Source organism: Dipodomys ordii, unplaced genomic scaffold, assembly GCF_000151885.1.
Source record: "Dipodomys ordii isolate 6190 unplaced genomic scaffold, Dord_2.0 Scaffold25, whole genome shotgun sequence".
Lineage (NCBI taxonomy): Eukaryota > Metazoa > Chordata > Mammalia > Rodentia > Heteromyidae > Dipodomys > Dipodomys ordii.
This window is the reverse complement of record NW_012267241.1, coordinates 19,383,295-19,403,610: the sequence shown is the minus strand read 5'-3', so window position 1 is coordinate 19,403,610 and position 20,316 is coordinate 19,383,295. Positions and strand designations below refer to the sequence as shown.

The 20,316-nt window shown below is 44.8% G+C and overlaps 1 protein-coding gene across 1 annotated transcript in view; it reads left to right on the top strand.

The window, feature by feature from the left end:
* Nucleotides 1–20,316, top strand: part of Cables1 (Cdk5 and Abl enzyme substrate 1) — a 96,452-nt gene that overhangs the window by 25,125 nt on the left and 51,011 nt on the right. Inside the window, exon 3 of the mRNA XM_013014818.1 lies at nucleotides 17,259–17,330. Coding sequence (XP_012870272.1) covers nucleotides 17,259–17,330 — 72 coding nt within the window. The remainder of the gene's footprint in view (nucleotides 1–17,258; nucleotides 17,331–20,316) is intronic.

Below are 20,316 nucleotides of genomic sequence, written 5' to 3'. Positions count from 1 at the left end.
GTGAAGCTGTGGCTCAGGCAAGGTAGTTATAGAACATGAGACTCTCCAGCCACCCCTTCTCCTGTCTCAGAAGGTGCCCCAGCTTGCTCAGCACCCTCCTCAGATCTTCCCAAGCCCCTCTGTAAGTAAGGATTTCCTTGCAGAATTCCTCAAGGTGTATGCACGCATTATCTCCATAGACCCCAGTCACATGGAGACTGGATCTACTGATGGCATAAACACATTCCTCATGTAATCTCAAGCTATTTCCAGAGAAGCTGCCCCTCTGCCAGCAGTGCAGAGTTATTTCTCGTGTTCTCAGAGTGAGCCCCCTCCAGCCTGGCCCAGGGTTCTGAAGTCTATATTTTAAAACCCAAATAATTCTTCCTCCTCGTAGGGGTAATAAAGCTTTTTGTTTTGTTTCTTTAGCAAAAATAACGTTCACTTGAAAATAGGCTTTGAAGTTGAGGTTAAAAGAGCTTCACTTCTTTTGAAACCAACTTGAGTAGAACTGTTAAGACTTTGAAAGGACTGGCAGGGCACCCGCAAGGCCACTGGTGCCCTTGTCTGAAATAAGTCCTGAAGGGCCTTGAAGGGGGGGTGTGACCTACAGAGGCCCCACCCCCTGACCCCCCCCTCTCCCCGGGGTCCTTTGGAAAGCCTAATGTTTGAAGCTTTGGAAATGCTAATTACCCTGATTTGATCATTACACGTTGGATACATATATCCAATTATTGCAGGACACCCCATAAATAAGTATACATTTTAGATGTCCATTAAAAAGAAGGAAAATTGAGGGTTTTTTTCAGAGCTGGAGCGAGCTCTCGGGTCAGGGGTGGGGAGAGGGAGTCTTAGGCAGCTGTCTCCTGCTTGGACATGGCTATAGCTGTGGTCTTCAGACAAGCAGCCCCGTCTCTACCAGCTCTCTTCATCTGAAAGACACCTTCATTTCTTCACTGTGCAGTGAGCTGCTATCTCTGTAGGTTTACATGTAAAACAAACATGCTTTTTTAGGGTAGGGTATTAATACTAGAGACCTTGTACTTGCTGAACAGATGCTTTCCCACTTTGGAGCCATACCTCTAGTGCCTTTTTGCATTGGTTACTTTCAAGGTATGGTCTCACCTATGATATTCTAGGCTTTGATCCAACTATTTGTTCTTCCTCTTGTCACAGGGCTGCCAGGTGTGCACTACTTGCATCCAGCATTGTGCTCCCCCCATAGCTGGGATGATGGGTGCTTGTCACAATGTAAAACCATTGGTTGAGAGACAGTCTTGTGAACTTTTATGCCCAGGGCAGGTCTCAAACCATGATCCCAAAATCTCTACTTCCCAAGTAGCTAGGATGACAGGCTTAAGCCATCACACCCAACTAAGAATGTGATCTGTGTGTGTGTGTGTGTGTGTGTGTGTGTGTGTGTGTGTGTGTGTTACATGCATGCATGCCTACATGCATCTACCAGTCCTGGGGCTTTAACTTGAGACCTGAGTGCTATCTCTGAGCATTTTCTAATCAAGGCTAATGCTCTACTACTTAAGTTATAGGTCCTCTTCTGGCTTTTTGATGGTTAATTAGAAATCAGAGTCTCAAAGAGAAAAAAAAAAATGGGTCCTCAGACTTAGCCTCATCCATCCACCATCTCTTGGGTCTAAAGCTTTGGACAAATTATGTACCATGTTAGAACTCAAGTTTGTCCAGATACAAAGTGGGAGTCAGAATAAGACTCACTGAAATAGTAAGAACCTAACACAAAGTATCTGTGAAGGCTTTAATACATATTGTCCCCCCAAATTAATACAAGCGTGTGATCTGGGCTTGCCTTATTTTTTCTGGGATTTGAACTCAAGCCTTCTCACTTGTAGTCAAGCTTGCTCACAGCTTGCTCTACCCCTTGAGCCATACCTCTTCTTCCTCCTTTTTGCTGATTAATGGGAGTTGGAATCTCATAGACTTTTCTGTCCAGACTGTCTTTGAATTATGGTCCTTCAGCTCTCAGTCCTCTGAGTAGCTAGAATTACAAGTATGAGCCACCAGCGCCCAGCCCCGGCCTGCTTGATTTTGATCTGTTCTGAGCCTTTCATGTAAAGAAGAAATGTCTGACCACACACCGAAGTTCCCTTTGTGCCACACCAGCTCTCTTGCCTCTGGAGGGCTTGGTGGGCAGGGTTGCTTCTGAGTGGTTTACCTGTGTCTGGGCTTGCCTTGTTTTCACACGAGGTCAGGAGCTACCTAGAAGGGGGCCATGTCTTCCATTTCTCAAGACCCATGATTGAACATCAGAGTCTTTGGTGACGATAGTGATAATGGTAACTGTGACAGCTTGCTTGTCACGTGGAGTCGTTTCTCTCTGAAGCCCTGTCACCACTCCTGGGGAAACCACACTGCAGAATAATAGTGGTTTCTCCTCTCTCCAGGGATGATTTCATCCAGGAAATAGGGAAGGAAATGCACATGTGGGCACACACATGCACACTGCACGTTGAATGTTCCCAGGGCCCCTAAGAGGTCCAGAAGCCCTGTTGCAGGATCTCACCATAAAAAAACAACATCACTAAACACCGTAAGGACAGTGTAGTTATGGATTGCTCTGTGTGTGTGTGCGTGTGCGCGCACGTGCACGCTAGCTAGGACTTGAACTTAGTACCTGGGCACTCCCCTGAGCTGCATTTTGTTCAAGGTTAACACTCAACCACTTAAGCCACAGCCCTACTTCTAGCTTTTTTTTTTCTTTTTTTGAGTCATAGGTTGGAGAGAAGAGTCTCATGGACTTTCTTGTCTAATCTGGTTTTGAATCACAATCCTCATATCTCAGCCTCCTAAGGCCCTAGGATTACAGATGTGAGCCACCAGTGCATTCATTTTAGTTTGTTCCTTTCTGAAAACATGGGTTTAAAAAACGGTATGTCTATCCCACACCCTTCCTAGTCATTAAGAATGTATTCTGTCTCTAACCACGTGGTATCACACCAAAGGACCAACATAAAATGGCCTCTCAGCCCTCTGAGATGGACTAGGAAGGCCAACCAGCAGAATCCACATGAAATCTAAGACTATTCACATGGCTTGAGGCCTAGGTCTCTTGCTGAAGACTGACTTTCTTGAACGGCCTGGTAATTAGACTGCGGTTGCTAATTATGTATACGGTGAGGCAGTTGCACTAATAATATGTCTTCAAAAGGCTCTAGGTGAGATGTTAAAAAGAATTAAAATGCCCTGCAGACGCTGACAAAGCATTCTGGGTTGTATACTATCTTCCTTTGCCCCCTCTGTAGATTCCTAAAGGTGCTAGTGGGTGCGTCCTGAAAAACCAGAGTCGCTTTCAAGAAAGTAAGTCATGGGGAGTGTCTCTCACAGAGGCCAGGAAAGGGAGCTAGAAAATGAAATCCTGAGTCCCCTTCCTGTTTGCTCAGGAAGGGTGCAGAGTGAAAAAGGGTAGACGGGGCAGGAATCGAGGCAAAGTGGATGGCTTCTTGGTTGCAGAAGAGGTTTGGGCATTCAGTGGGGATCTGTGCACATGTAACCACCTGGCCCTGCTCTGTTGAGGGTCTGCCCACCTCTGGTGCCTCCTCCAAGGTCTGGAAACAACCACCCACAAGAAAGATTGAACCCACTTTTTTTTCAGTACTAAGGTGTTGAACTCAGAACTTCACATTATTGCTTGAAGCACACCTCCAACCTGTTGTACTCTGATATACGTGATAAGATCTTACTTTTTTTTTTTTTGTCGGTCGTGGGGCTTGAACTCTGGGCCTGGGTGCTGTCCCTCAGCTCTTCAGCTCAAGGCGAGCGCTCTACCACTTGAGCTACAGCGCCACTTCTGTTTTTTCTGGTGGTTTTATTGGAGATAGGAGTCTCACGGTCTCTCCTGCCCGGGCTGGCCTTGAACCGCGATCCTCAGATCTCAGCCTCCTGAGTAGCTAGGATTACAGGCGTGAGCCACCAGCACCCGCTAAGATCTTGCTTTTTTGCCTTAGGGGCCAAGAACCACTGTTCTCCTATTTTACACTTCTCACTGTTTCTGGGGTAACTTTGAACTTGTAACCCTCCAGGTTTTAGTTTCCTCTAGGTCTCAGAAGCTAGGATTACAGGCATGAGCCTTTAGTTCCCCAGCCAAACCCATGTTCTTAAAAAAGGGATAAACTAGAAAAATGATCACCTAGTCTTTAGTGTTTGTGCCCTCACTGTCTAGCTCTGACCTGAGTGTGTTGTTCAACCTTCCTACTCTTTGTAGCCTAGGTAAGAAGAGATGAAGCCACATACACTTTTCAGAGTGGGGCTGGCATTGCAGCCAGGGCTCTGGAAGTTCTACAAATGTTTGATTCCTTCCCACTGACTGTTTTTCCCGACACACACACACACACACACACACACACACACATTCTACACACATAGTTTCTATATATCATTTGTAAATATTTTAACAGCTTTATTGAGATATAATTCACATGCCATCTGTTCAAAATAGACTGTTGAGTGGTGTCTAGTGAAGTCACAGTGTTGTACAATTATCACCACTGTCTCATTTTAGAAAGTTTTCATCACCTCCTGAAGAAGCCCCACGGTCATTGGCAGTCATTCCCCCTCCTCCTTCTCTCCCTTCCTTACTCAATGCAGCCAGTAATCTGCTTTCTTGTGGGTTTGCCTTTTCTGGACATTTCACGTAAATGGAACCATATGCTGTGTAGTCTCCTGTGACTGGCTGCTTTGGTGTAGTGTGATGTTTTCAAGGCTTGTATAATGTTTCAAGCAGGTACCAAGTACTTCATCCCTTTGTATGGTGAATATTTGAGTTTTTACCTGTTGGCTATTGTGAATAGTGCTGCTGTGAACCTTTATGTGCTAAGGTTTTGTGTGGAACATACATTTCCATTCCTCTTATATTATGTCTAGGAGTGGAATTGTTGGTCATAGGAGGTAGCTGTTTAACACTTTAAGTTTTACTATATAACATGCATGTATTATGTAAAATATACATATGCATAGTTGTATATAAATTGGCTTTTGCTTTTTTTCCACAAGTACTAGGGCTTGAATTTGGGGCCTGGGCATGATCTGTTAGCATTCTCACTCCAGGCTGGCATTTTACCACTTGAGCCATCACAGCTCCACTTCTGGATTTTTGGTGATATAGAGAGTCCACCAACTTTCCTGCCCACGCTAGCTTTGAACAGTGATCCTCAGCTCTCAGTCTCCTAAGTATTTAAGATTTCAGGTGTGAACCACCTGCCCAGCTTACGGTGTAAAATATACAGAAAAAAAAATAGTGTGTGTGTGTGTGTGTGTGTGTGCTATAGCAAAACCTAATGTTCATGTGACTTGTGCATTAATTATTTAACTATGCACTAATTAACTCATACTGCCAGAATAAGTAGCATTTATGTAATTAAGCTTCACCTGCTGAGTCTATAAATGGGTCCTGAGATGTGTAAAAATTGCAATGTTACCATAGACACTTGCTTTTCTCTGCCAATGAGGATTATACCCATACTGTACAAGCAGTACCACAAAACCCAAATGAGATGCTGAGTTTGACGTTAGACTAGAAATGTCATCCATCCCTTCTGAGTCTGTTTCTATGATCAACATAGCTCACTTGGCCAACAGTAATTGAGTTAGAAGTAAACAGAACACTTATAAAGTTTGGAATTTCAATCTTCTATATCTTGGGATTTGGTTTCAGATTTACTTTTTTGAAAAGAAGCATTTAACTGCTTAGAAGAAATTTGAACATCAATATCCCAAATGATGTTTAAAGGTGTGGTTCGGGATTTGGACCTGGTTTGAGGAGGGTCTTGAAATTTTAAATATGAATATGACTCCCTGGGAATGTTGAGTTCCATCCTTGCCCCTCCTGAACTAGCTGCAGTTACAGAATTGTTCATGCTATGTTTAAGGGTTTATTAAATACCTGCTGTGTTAGCTAACACACTTGTCACTGGAGGTATTTCATAGCAGGAAACAGTTATCTGTCTTCAAGGTACCTGCAGCCAGAATGGCTGAATGTAAAATATAATGATAATAAAATGTTCTAGCTTACATGAATTTTGACATGAATATTTCCAAATGTGGTCAATATATAAAGTGTTCCAGGAATTTGGAAAATGCCGAGGATAGATTCTCAGAGCAGGTGGCACAGCTCCAGGTGGGATTAAGGTAGGGGAGGATGCTGCCAGTTCTTCATTTTTCTTTTGAGCCAGGATTTGGTCACCCTAGGCCATCTCTTAACCCCTGAAGCCAGTAATGAAGCTCTGTCCAGTCCTAGTTCAGCTTTTGACAAAGGCAGTAAGCATGGGTGACCAAGCATGGGAGAAGCACATTTTTTTAAAAAATTTATTGTAAGATACTGTACAGAGGGGTTACAGTTACATGAGTAAGGCTATGAGTAAATTTTCTATCGAGCATTGTTACCCCCTTCCTTGTATTTCCCCTCCCCTCCTTCTTCCCCAATACCTCCCTCCCCTCTCCCCCCAAGTTGTGAAGTTTATTTTCAACATAGTGTCTTGTACATCTCAGTGTTACAGTGGGTCAACCTGTATCCTTATTTCAGCATTTTGTTATTTCCCTTCCCCTCCCCAAATTAGAAAAATGTATATTCAAGATGCTTGAGAAACCATGGGACCAGTGTCTCTTTGGGTCTGGCTTACTTCACTTAATACAATTTTTTCCAAGTCTTTCCATTTGCTAACAAATGGGGCCAGTGTCATTCTTTCTGATGGAGGCATAGAATTCCATTGCGTATATATACCACATTTTCTTGATCCATTCATCTACTGAGGGGCATCTGGGTTGGTTCCATATCTGAGCTATAGAAGTGGGATTGCTGGGTCATAGGAGCACTGTGTGTGTGAAGATTTTTTTTTGCCAGACCTGGGCTTGAACTCTGGGCCTAAGCACTGTCCCTCAGCTCTTCGGCCCAAGGCTAGTGCTCTACCACTTGAGCCACAACTCCACTTCCGGCTTTTTGCTGCTGAGGAATTGAACCCAGAGCCTCATGCATGCAAGGAAAGCATTCTACCACTGAGCCAACTTCCCAGCCCTATGTGGAGTCTTTTGAGGAACCTCCCTACTGCTTTTCAAAGTGGTTGAACAAGTTTACACTCCCACCAACAATGCAGTAGGGTTCCCTTTTGGCCACATCCCCTCCAACATCTGTTGTTATTAGATTTCTTGATTATAGCCATTCTAACTGGGGTGAGGTGGATCTCAATGTTGTTTAGATTTGCATTTCTTTTATGGCTAGAGAAATTGAGCATTTCTTCATATATCTATTGGACATTCTTATCTCCTCTTCAGAGAAGTCTCTCTTTAAGTCTTTCGCCCATTTATTAATTGAGTAGTTGTTTTTTTGAGGATTTGTTGTTGGGGGACTTAATTTTTTGAGTTCTAAGTGTATTTTAGATATAAATCCCTTGTCTGTTGTATGGCTGGTGAAGATATTCTCCCAATCTGTGGGCTTTCTGTTAATCTTGTTAGCTATGTCTGATGCGAGGCAGAAGCTCTGCAGTTTCATGCAATCCCATTTGTCCAACCTTCCTTTGATTTGTTGTGAGAGAAATACATACATCGAAATCAACTCCAAGTTATGGAAACAAGTCTCTCCTTTTCAAAAAAATTTGTTTTGATGATGCTGTATTTATATATGTTATATTCAAGTGTATATCCTTGGGAAGGAGTGGGGGAGGGTAGAGAACTTAAGGGCTTAGAAAGGGTGAAAAAGTGCAGCAGTGGAGCTCACTGGACACGGATGAAAGTAAACTGTGCAACTCATGGGTAGAGATGGGAGGGAGAGACTGGGAGAGAGTGAGGGAATAGAAAACACTAGAAAGGAAGTCATTATCTGACTCATGTAATTATAATGCCTCTGTACATCATTTTTATAATAACAAAGTAAGTTAATGTAAAAATTTGAAATTTAAAAATAAAATGGGGTTCCTAGCATGTCAAATAAAAGCCTCTAGATACAAATCAGATAATCCAGGTATAGACAAGAAAGAAGCATCGGTTTCTGTTACTGTAAGCTGCTGCTTGGTGTGGATCCAGTTCGTCTGAAAGACTCTTGGAAAAATAAAGATTTACAAAACCCCACCAATCTCAAATTTGCTATGAATAATTGCATGCTGTTTCTGAGCTGTCCAATTCCATGGCTGCTGAAGGCCTTTTAGAACAGAGAAAGGTCAGGCTGGAAACCAAGGGGAGAGACTCAGGGGAACAGTTAATGCCAGTGTCCTTTTAGGAGAGCAGCTTCCTAAAGGTCCCTCAGCCGGACTGGCTCCCTGCTGGCTCTAATTAAATTAGTTCCCCTGGACCTGGACCCTCGGCCCTGGTGGGGAGGGGTACTCACTCACTGCCAGGCAGAGTTTGGCTTGCTTTCTTTCCTACATCTTCCATCTTTGGGCCACAAACCCCATAGGGTTGGGCACCTGATGAAATATAAATATGTATCGGGCTGAGGAAGTCGTTAGCATATAAATGCATTCTTCCAGTGACTGCCCCTCATGTGGGAAAGAAAGAAGGGTGATGCCCCCCCCAAACAGCAATTCATTGCCTGGCTGTGATGTCTAAGAGACCCTATTGGGAGTGGACAGGAGGCAGGTACAGGATAGAACCAGCTCCCAAGAAGACTGGAGCTGAGAAGGCCCAGCTGTCATAGCTCATAGCCGTTTCTGGGTTGCCATTCCCTCCACCCCTGCACCTTTCAAGTGTTTCTGGGTCTCCTTAGTTTCTAGCACCAGACTGCATTGCACCCTTTGCACTTGGACACCAGCTCCTCCTGTGTTGGCCTTAGTCCGTGGCCTCCTGCCCTGGAGGATGTCTATCTGGTTCCTGGAGCCAACCCAACAATCTGATTGGGAGTCTATCATCTGTCCCCTGGCTTTTGCCACACTCCTTCCCTGGGACTGGTTTTGCCTTGTGGAATTCCTCTTATGCCTTGGCCTAATTTGTGCCCTATTCTGTTCCCTCTGGGAAGGGAAGGTGCACTGGTGAGAAGCCGTCTCTGATTTATTCCCTGGAAACTCAACACCCTTGGTCTGGGAACCTCTTGCAGGTCCAACTCTTGTCTCTCTTTTGAGTTTCTCCCTTGCTTATTCCACGTCTGGTCTTTTCTAGCCTAAATATCCAGTCCAGAGATACTCAGATGCCCTTCCTGGCCGGCTTCCATAGAGTTTACATGGAACACTCAGATTGGTTCTTGAATCTTGATGCCTACTCAAAAACATACCAGTGCATGTATTGGTCCTGGGGCTTGATCTCAGAACTTGGACACTGTCCCTGAGCTTTTGTGCTCAAGGCTAGCACTCTACCACTTGGCCACAGCTCCACTTCCAGCTTTTTCCTGGTTAGTAAAGAGTCTCATGGACTTAAATGTCTGGGCAGACTTTGAACCACAATCCTCAGATCTCAGACTCCTGAGTAGCTAGGATTACAGGCGTGAGCCACCAGTGCCTGAGAAGCTAGTCTTTTTAAGTATGTTTTTCCCCCATTTTAATGTTTCATTCCCATCCTCACACTGTCCTGGCTTGGACCCTGCTCGTGATTTATACCCACAAAGGGGAATCTAGTATGTTCTCCAGCAAGAGGAGTGTTAGTTCTCATATCAGCCTTGCAAATTCTTTCCAGATCCTGACTGTTTGAAACCTTCTTCTCCCTGGTCCAGCTTCTCTGCACACCGCCTGCTGGAGGTGCCCCAGATGAGGCTAAGCTGTGAGTTTTGAATGCAGCATTGTCTGTCATTCAGCCAGTTGCCCTGGGCTGGCTTCTGGATTTCTTCATCTTCAAAAATGTCCTGGGAGACTAAACAGGTGCATTCCTAGTGGCCAGGTAGTCAAGTCTATGTGTTCCCTGGCCTCTTCTTGGTTCTCTTCTCAAAGGAGCTTGAACTTGGCCTTGGAGGGTATTGCGGAACTTCCACTGACATGATGGGGTTTTGTTAGCAGCGCTACGGTAGACATGTGGGCTGTGTAGGTGAATACTGGCCAGTTAATAGATCCTAGCTAACACAGTTCAGCAGCCCAACACACTGATACGGCCTCAACCTTAGTTTTCCAGAATTTGGCAAGTCTGATAAAAAGCCTTAAAACAAGAATGAACAAAAGCCAAGGGCTTTTGTAGTCTCTGCAAACATTTAGTCTCTCTCTCTTGACCCACCTAGAATAATGTAGAAACAGATCTTATTTAAACAAGTGGATCACCCTTGGCGTATTGAGTTTAACTTAATTTTTATCTGATTTATCAGCAGGAGAGGTTAAAACAGCCAGACTTAAAATCAGTATGTTGTGCTTTTTTGTTTGTTTTGGGTCTTAAAAAAAAAACCCTAACCACTCCTTTTCATAAAACAACCCTGTTTTCCTTCCTGTGACTCCATATCCTGGTGTGTATCTGGCTTCAGGTGAGTTAGCTGGGCAGGGAGGAGTTTTTCCATGCAGGAGGGAAGCCAACTGGCTGCCCTTTGCCCAGAGCCCTGGTGGGTGTTGGTGTGACTGGTTCTGCCCAGTCTAGTTGACCCAGCGCAGCCCATGTGTCACTGACCTGTCAGATCCCAGACCTCTCCTCTGAGATTTCTGTACTCTAACAAGTTTCTGGTGCCATGTGAGGAAGTGAGGGCCACACTCGAGCTCATGGTCACGTTTGCAGTCAGAGGAAGCTTGAGGTCTGTGGGAATAAGACCAAGCATGTATCACTGAGGCCATTTTGCCTTAGAATGCCATGTTTATCATCTGCTAGGCTCCGACGGTGGGCTCTGTTACTGATTTGATTTCTGATGAAGGATTATTGGGACTCTTGGACTTCAGGTTCACAGTTCACAATGCTACCTTAAACCTCCTGAACAAGGTCAGGAGGCTATGAACCTCAACAGCTTAAAAATGTTAGAGACAGACACTGGTGGCTAATGCCTGTAATCCTAGCTACACAGGAGACTGAGATCTAAGGATTGTGGTTCAAAACCAGCTCAACCGCAAAGTGCATGAGACTCTTTATCTTTATAAATTAACCAGCAAAAAGCCAGAAGTGGAGATGTGGCTCAAGTGGTAGAGCACCAACATTGAGGGAATATGTAAGGAACAGCATCCAGGCCATGAGTTCAAGCCTCAGTACCAACACACACACACACACACACACACACAATCTCCACTATTGATCATTAATATTAGAAAGCATTAAGTAAGAACTTTGGAAAGTAAATAAAAGCTTTTGGGGAAAAAAATTCCCACTTGAGGGAGAATTGTTAATATGCTATTCTAACAGTCTTGATTGGGTACTTACTCTGTGCTAAGCTGGGTCCCTGACTTAGGGATACCTGAAAGGGAATGACACTGTGGTCTCCAAAACAGCCCAGCTGCGGGAGGGAAGTGGGTCATTGACGGGCAAAACACACAAATGCAAAAGTAAAGTATAAGCCTATGGGTATCTTCAAGCTACACTAAAATTTCATTTTTATGATTAAACAAAACCATAATTGGACTGATGAGGAATCATCATGACCTCAGCTTACCTAACACCTGTGGAGTTGAGCTCTGTGTATCCACGCCATTCCTACCTCTTCCAATGACTTAACTGGCAGTCAGGAGGGGGGATTCACTTAGGGAAAAGTAGATCCACAGAGAACATCGGTTTTTCTATGAGCAGAGAGATGGTTGGCCCTGATGTTTAGCAAGTCCTTCCTGCTCTTTAAGTTGGTATGTTGCTCCCAGGAACAATAGAAGTAGGTCTTTGCTCATACATGTATTCTGTATTTCGTCCACCTGCTTATGCTTAGAAATGGGCTGGGCTTTCCCTGGCTTCCCCGAGCTCAGTAGCCACCTGCCTTTGCTCACTGCACCATGCAAGAGCCTCATGCAGCTTATTACTCAAAGGCTGATGATGAGCCGTGCCATCCTGAGAGTGCTGATAGAGGAGACTAAGATGAGTAAGAGAGTGTCACCCTTGAACTGGGCAGGACATGAGGGGAGGGGTGACTTGGCCCAGTGGGACCAATTGTCCTGCTCATTAGAATCCCTAGGTCTCTAGGCTGAATGTAGCTCAGCAGTAGAGTGCTTGCCTAACATGCATGAAGCCTGGGTTCAATTCACCAGCACCACATACATAGAAAAAGCCAGAAGTGGCACTGTGGCCCAAGTGGTAGGGTGCTAGCCTTGAGCAAAAACTCAGGGACAGTGTCCAGGCCCTGAGATCAAGCCCCAGAACTGGCAAAAAAAAAAAAAAAAAAAAACCCAGAGCTGAAAAAAACCCATTCATCCAACCATACCCAGACAAGTAGGCAGACACTATGGAGGTGGGTCCAGGTGTCAAGGAACTTTCCTGTCTTTGCCCAAGTAACCTCTCTTTAAGCCCTCAGTGTCAGTGGACTTATTGTAACAGGACTACTGAATGAGCCCTGACCTACCCCTTCCCCTCTCCCCCTTCACTCCCTCACGCACAGATGAACTGTTGAGTGCTCAATGAATGGATGAATTGATCTCCATCTTCCTGTGTACCATCATGCTGTTATGGGTTATGATATCTTTCTTGCTCAGAGTCAGACATTTAAAGCAGTCTTCAAAACCGAGTCTGGATGCTTCAGGGTTGGGAGCACTGAATGTGAACAATATCAGCCTCTTATATCATGGACAGCTAGAGAAAAAAGACAGTGTAGACAGAGTAGGAAAAAAAAAAGCTTGGACAGAGCAGAAAATCCTTGTTTATAATGGTTACATGAAATGAGGCTCTGGAAGTGTACGCCCCATCTGAGACTACACATAGACACTTTCATCTGACGATGTTGACAGTAACGCTTTCACCGGTCTGTTACTGAGTGTCTGCTTGGTTATTAAGGTGGCTGCCATTTTGGTCCCAGGCTAAGTGTTTGTTTGGTAACTGTCTGATAAGGAGATGGCAAATCTTAGCCTGTGAGGTATTTTGTAGCATGAAAATTACAATGAAGTCCCCTTAGCTGCCATATGCAAGGGCAGGCTTAGAGGCCAAAAGGTGAGGGGAAGACATTATGGTATAGTTTGGAAAGATCTGTTGGGTAGGGGTGGGGCTAAAGATGAGCACCACTGAGTTAACACCGCTCTGGGGCACTCCGTCATCACATGATGCCATGAGAGTTTCTCTCTATTGAATGGCCCTGTTCCACCTCTGTCTCCAGCTCAGAAGTGTATTTATTCTACATGGTTTCATTTTATTCAGTAAGAAGGAATGGCCATCTGTCTAAAACTTAAAGGTGAACATTTAGGTTTTAGATTATTTGTCCTTTAAGGAATCAGACAGAGCAGGGAGGAGAGGGAAAGGGAGGAAGAAGGAGAGGGAGAAAAAGAGGAGCGAGAAAGAGGGGAAAGGGGAGAGGGGTGTAAAGGGGGAGAGGGAGGCAGAGGAAAGAAAGAGAATGAGAATTTATACTTACTCACCTCATGAAGAAAATATCAACTGTGCTCCTTCAAAAAAACAATTTTTGTACTGTCCTGGTGCTTGAACTCAGGGCCTGTGAGTTGTTCCTGAGCCTCTTTATGCTCAAGGCTAGAGCTCTACCATTTGGGCCACCATGCCATTTCTGAAGATAAGAATCTCACTGGACTTTATTGCCTGGCCAGGCTTTAAACCACAATCCTCAGATCTCAACCTCCTACGTAGCTAGGATTACAGGCATGAGTCATTGGCAGCCAGCTTCCACTGTGCTCTATTTAAAAAGCAACTTCTTGCCAGGTACTAGTGGCTCATGCTTATAATCCTAGCTCCTTAGGAGCTACTATGGATCGTAGTTCGAAACCATGAAACTCTGATCTCCAATTAACCACCAAAAGAACCAGAAGTAGTGTGGCTAAAGTGGTAGAAGGCTAGCCATGAGGGGAAAAAAAGAAAAATAAAAGCTCAGGGACAGCCCCCAGGCCCCAAAAGTTCAAGTCCCAGGATCTGTACCAAGGAAAAACAAAACAAAAACAACAAAAATTTCTTGTTACTCTACAGAAAAAGAGAAATTCTAATTTGGTTGTTTTCAAAACAAGTGTGGGAGAAGCTGGAAATAGCTTCTCCACAGGGGAATCCATGGAGTCTGTGCTTTTATAGGTAGATCTGTTTTTCTAGAGTGAAAACCTACACAGAATGACAGCTGGACCTGTGAGGCTCCTGCCTGGCAGGGTGTTCTTTGTTTCTGGGAATTGTTTGGGGGTGCTCTCCACACTACAGGAGGGGAGGCCCACAGGGCGGCAGGGTGTGGGGAGGTTCTAGTGGTTGAGCTGGTGGCCATGGACATACGGAGAACATGGACCTGGCTAGGTTTTGCTGGGGTCTGGGTTGTGTTCTACCCATGTAGTGACCACAGAGCTTGCGGAGATCTGCTTAGGGTGGCAGAAGAAGGAGGGCAGTCCTTCAGGTACTATGTCACTATGTCACCTGGTGCCAAAACATAGTGGCAGACTCAGTTGAGGTTTCTGGGGTTTGAAAACGTGTGTATTTCTGCCTGTGGATATATTATCTGCATTGGCAACTTAGGTGTGCATATGTAGGCTAATACTTCACTTGCTAATTTAAAAAACTGAAGATGTTATTCTGAGTTCCATAGAGGAAATATCGAAATCACTATTCTTTACTATTTTCTCTTTTTGAGTCTTATGACGTACCTCAAACTCAATCCTTCTGAGTGCTGGGATTCTCGGCCTGCACTACCGTACTGCACTGAAATGACTATTTAATTGTTGGGAGACATGGGTCATAGGGCAGAGCAAGTGGGCCACGGGTAGACACTCATTTCATTGCTCAGTGCCCCCAACAAGTGGGACTTGTGCTGCTAAGTACACTCTGCTGTGGATGAGTGTGGATTTAATTGTGCAAAGCAGTAGGTGTCGGTGTGGAAGGAACACATGTCTCTGGTGGGCTCAGGCATTTGGAGGAGACTGTGCTGCTGGATAGGATTGCAGGAAGGATGGAAACGCAGACAATTTTGTGTTGTTGTTTTTTTTCAGTTACCATCATTGAACAGTTTTATAGATGAGGAACCGAGGAGCTTTTAAAGGCCCCAGAGCCTTAGCCTGTAGGCCTGCCCATTTGTGGACTGCACTGAGCTATGCTTGGGGTGGTGTGGCTGCTCCTGGGGGCTGCAGTGGGGTAGTGGGTGGCTGGGAATGGTGACCCAGTCTCAGGCTGGGACTCCCGATCAACCAGACCCAGCACCTGGAGTGGCTGGGGCTTGCTTGCCAAGTTTCTCCATGATTAACTGAGATTTAGAGGGCTTGGCCTGAATTGGTGGTGCAGATTCTTGGTGAGACAGCACTACAGCTGCAAGGCTGTTTCTTGGGGGAGTTGAGCCCTCCAGAGTTACTCTGGCACACAGGAACATACTGTTTGCTAATGAATGGGCTTCCTTTAATATCAGTTCCCTGCCCTCTCAGTCTCCCTCTGCATCGTTGCACGTAAGAGCTGGGTCCGTCTGACTGTCTGTTGGACTGTGTTGGCTGACTGTTGAGACCCTGCCGTATAGTGCAAATGATAATTCCATGTGAGTTATTTGCAGAGTGGAAATGCAGAGCTGCTGTATCGCATGCAAATAGTGGCTGGGATGTGGGAAAGTGCTGGACACAGCCATGGACGAGTGAGGGTCTGAGATTAGACCAGTTACAGTCAGAGGAGAGTCAGGGAGGCTGAGGGTTGGTGAGAAGTGTTCAAAGGACTCAAACATTGTGGGATTAAGAGAAACTCTTCGAAAATTGGTGGAGCTCTTGAATAGTTTGCGAAAACAATCTTTCTGCTTGTCTTATGAAGAAGAAAATCTTGAAGGAAACAGTTTAGGGGTAGTTGTTAAGAAAACGTGTCCACAGCCAGACACCAATGGCTTGTGCGTTTATGCTGAGAGCTGAGGATTGAAGTTTGAAGCAGTTTTCTTGGCAGAAAAGCTTCCAAGAGACTCTGTTTCCAGTTAGCAAAAAGCTAGGCTGGAGGCATGGCTGAAGTGATAGAAAACAATGTTGTGCAAACAAGCCAGGCTTTGAGTTCAAGCCCTGAAGGGAGGAAGGAAGCAAAAAGGAAGGGTGAATATACAGGAGTGCCCCCCTACCCATGATTTTTCTAGAACAGTCTAGAACATGGTTATCATTTCATGCTCTCAACCTAAATTTGGTCCAACTTAGTCCCATTTTTAGTCCTATCTTCTTGAGAAGGTAAAAACCCAATCAAAACATTGCATCTATCCTCCTCCCCCAAATAATTTGCTATAAAATAAATGGTCTTTGTTTAAATGGGCTTATTTAAAGTTACCACCACCCTACATTGCTTCTATGTATTCTTGGTTAGCTGCGACTATTCTTGTTTCTGCCTGGCAGGAGCTTGTTGTGAGGGGGTTTTAGCAGGTGGTATGCAATCTTTAGCAACCCAGAGAAGTTCCTTTTTACTGGTCTGAGACGTTTTCCACTCTTGTTTCTAGTTACTTTTGAAATTATGTCCTTCCAGATTTAAAAACAAAACAAAAATCTGTTATGTCGCATCCTAATGGTTTTGAGATTTCTTTCACTATGGCTGTAAAATTAAATCAACTGGGCTCAGCGCTGGCGGCTTACACCTGTCATCCTAGCTTCTCAGAAGATTGACATCTGAGGATCTCAGTTCAAAGCAAGCCTAAGCAGGAAAGTTCATGAGACACTTATCTCCAATTATCCTGCAAGAAAAGAAAAGAAAAGAAAAAACTGGTAGTAATGGTGTGGTTCAAGTGGTAGAATGCTAGCCTTGAGCAAAAAAGCTGAGGGACAGCGCCCAGAGTCTTCATTTCAAGCCCTACAACCAGCACCAAAGAAACAACAATAAATCAGTTGGAATTCAGTGTAAATGTGTGGAGCTGTAACAGTGAAATTCTACCCCCTCCCTGTATAACTAATAAAAGCCAATAAAATACAATATATTTATCTGTTATGTGGTTTCAATCACTGATATTCAAATCTTTAGCAGTATTTTCTAATGCTCAAAAGCCACCCAACACCCAGCTTATATCCTGTATTACCAGAGGCATCCCTTTTTTTGTCTTTGGGAGGGGGAATTGAAGCCTAAAAAGAGTGGGTTGCTTTTGTGATCGTCCTAAAAAACCCCATATAGTGGGTGATGCTCAGGATGCATCCAGACCAGAAGATTCTAGAGTCCTTCTGGAGGAGGGGGACCAAGCAGCCTCTTAAAGACAACTTTTGTTGGCTCTTTGTTTTCTTTTCCTGATGGACTTTATCGCTTAGGAGTTTTAGGTTTGCAGGGATGTCTGATCAGTTTCACAGGGAAGCTGTTAACTCACAAATTTTTAATTTTGTTTTTGTTTTTCCTGTCTGCAGACGTCGCCTCATCTCTCAGAGATCATCTTTGGAGACCCTGGAAGATATTGAGGAGAATGCCCCCCTCCGGAGGTAATTTTTCCATGTTTTACATATATATAGAGAGAGAGATATAAATGTAGATGTATATACTTGTAGGGAGTGGGTAGCACAAGATTGTTCTTTTTAAGTTCTTGATGTACAGAATTAAACCTTAAAAACGACCATCTGGCTCCCAGGGACTAAATCCTAGAGTAGCATAGTATGCCTGCAAATTTGGATCCTTGTGATTTTCTTTTCTTTTCTTTTTTTTTAAAGTGCTGGACATTGAACCCACAGCCTTTTGCAAGCACAAGCCCACGACTAGGCTGCATCCCGAGCCCTCCTTTCCATTTAGAAGGTTGCACTTAGTGGAAGAAGAGCCTAATATTATCCCAGTGATGATTATATAGTAGTTATGTATGGTCTTAGACTGCCTTTTCGGCCAGAAAAGCAGCCAGAACTTGGCTATGACGTCACTCCCAGAGCTAGTTGCTGGGGAAACCTGGTGAGGACATGCAAGGGCTCCCTTGGGATGGAAGGCATTCCATCCCCCCAGGGGGGATTAGACCAACGCTGGTAAGGCATCTTTTTCCAGGTGACAGCAATTGCTGTGCTGTGCCCTGCCGAGCCTGTGACTGGCAGGTTAATCCTGCCCCCTCCATTAACTCACATCTGTACTGCAGCCAACCAGGCTCTTGTGGGGGAGAAAATAGCCACACACACACACACACACACAGTGTCTCTTTGCACCCTCCCTGCGGCCCTGGAATGGGTGGGGCTCAGCCCCAAAGAAGGAGCAGAGGCAAGATGGAGCAGGGACTGCCAGACTAGCAGACCTGCCAGAGGACGCCAGCTCCTATAGACCCTGCCTGCTTCTCTGCTTCTGCCCTAACTGGGCTTAGAAGTCTCCAGATTTCCCATTGAGCTGGGGGAAGTGTTGGTGGGGAGGGTGGAGGCTTTCCCTGGCCTGGAGAGAACTCCCTCCCAGGTGAAGGCTGCAGGCTCCCACCTGCATGGGAATGGGAGCGTGAGCCCCAACACCATTCAGCCATGAATCTGATCAGTGGCATCATCCCAAAAGGTCAGCTGTTTTTGAAATCTTTAGAAATGTCTTGAGTCCCAAGTCATGTGTGCCACACGTGCCTGGCCTGGAGGAACTGGTAGATGTTGGAAGGCCATTTCCTTACAGGACGCATCTGGCGGCTTCAGTAAAAGTCAAGTCAGAAGCTGAGCACAGTGGTACACACCTGTAATCCCAGCACTGGGGAGGTGGAGGCAGAATGATTGAAAGCTCAAGGCCAGCCTGGGCTATAGTGAGTGAGGTCCTGTCTCAAAAACAAAACAAAACAATTCAAGATGGAGGCCTTCACTCAGTGGTTGAGTGCATGCCCAAGGCCAGGACTACAAAAATAAAACACCACTTAAGCAAAACAAGTCAGATATCTTGCTTTGGCGTAGGTAATGGGGAGTGTGGAGCAGCAGTGTTATCAGGTGTGGCCTTGGTGTGGTAAGATGGCCTGTGACCCAGTCTCTCCCTCCTACAGCAGACAGGAAAATCAGTGATGAGGGCCAAAAACCCCTGGTGCTTCCAGAAGGCTGCTAGAAGGCAGGATAACTAGGTGATCAGTCAATGGGGGTGAGACAAAAATGTGAGATGGGCCTGGGGCCTGTTCTGGGCAGTGCTTTGCCCTTTCCTCTTGGGATCTGCCCAGACTGGCAAACAAGCTCAGGAAAATGGCTGATGTATATATCTAAACTACAGTTTCATCCAGGTCTTACACACAGAACATTGTCCGGAATCTCAAACAAATCTTACATAAATACAAACTTAAAAAACAAACAATCAAGCCGTTTTAGAAATCTTTATTTCCCCAAATGGACTTTTTTTTTTTTACTTTAAAAAGTTCTCATACTTGGAACTTACTTATTCCTAGAAAATCAGTGTGACCTAGGAAGGAAAATTCCTTTGGGAATCTGAAGTCCTGAGTGCTTGGCTAGATTTTTTTTCAATGGTATGCAGTCTCTCTGGGGCCTCTGTGTTCCCATCTGTAAAATGGTAGGGCTGATGTCTGTTCTTCCAATCCTGCCAAATAGGAAAGTACCAATAACGACTGTAAGGTATTTGGGGAACTGTGGGGGTGGAAGGTTATTAGCCCGACTTGCTTTTAAGCATTCCACATAAAAACAAATGCATAATTAAGTGTATCCTATAATCAGTGCTAACAAGAAAGAGCTAATCTTTCATTAAATTAATTTTTAATTTAATTATATCCTAATTTAATTTCACATCCCTTAAAATACATGTCTTTAAATGGGTATTTACACGTTAACGTAGGCGGCTTTGGAATTAATTTGTTCTTTGCTTAACCTGCCACCACCTGATGGGGCCCTGTATTCCAGTTTCCTTGGCAATTGTTGCTAACCCCACAGTTCTCTTGAAGCAGTTCTTAGATCCCCTGGTGGTTTAGTTGAATGCTTTAAAAAAAAAATAGAAAGGAAGACAACAAACAGCTTGCAGAATAAAGGGCTGGATCAGTAGGGTGTGCCTTTAGAATTGAGAGCTGTTATGGAAATAGAAGACTCTTATTAAGTTCTCTTGTCAGAAGTCTCCTCTCTAGCGTTTCCTGTATCCACCCAGAGCTCTTAAGAATTGAGCACTTACAATGAGAGGACTTGAAGCAGTTTGCCACCAGCCTCACCGGGTGGTTTCATGGTATTGCAGAAATAAGATGGTAGGACATCTCTCCTAGGTGCCAAGGAAAACCTTGGCTTGTGTGCTACAGGTATGCCAGTCATCAGCTTCCCTAGGCCATCAGGATTAGGGGGATGCTAGTCAGTTATTTGCTGCTGCCCCCATTGACAGCTGGCATGGACAGCTACCTGTGTCCCTTTTGCCCATTTCCATTCAGTCCTGGTGGAAGATGAAGGAATTTGGGGCCCCTCTTTCTTCAGGCATGGGAGACAGGAAACAACTCAGGTTGTTCTTCCCCTCTGCTGGCATTGGTTTCTGCTTCATAGAGGTGGGAGGAGGAAGGTG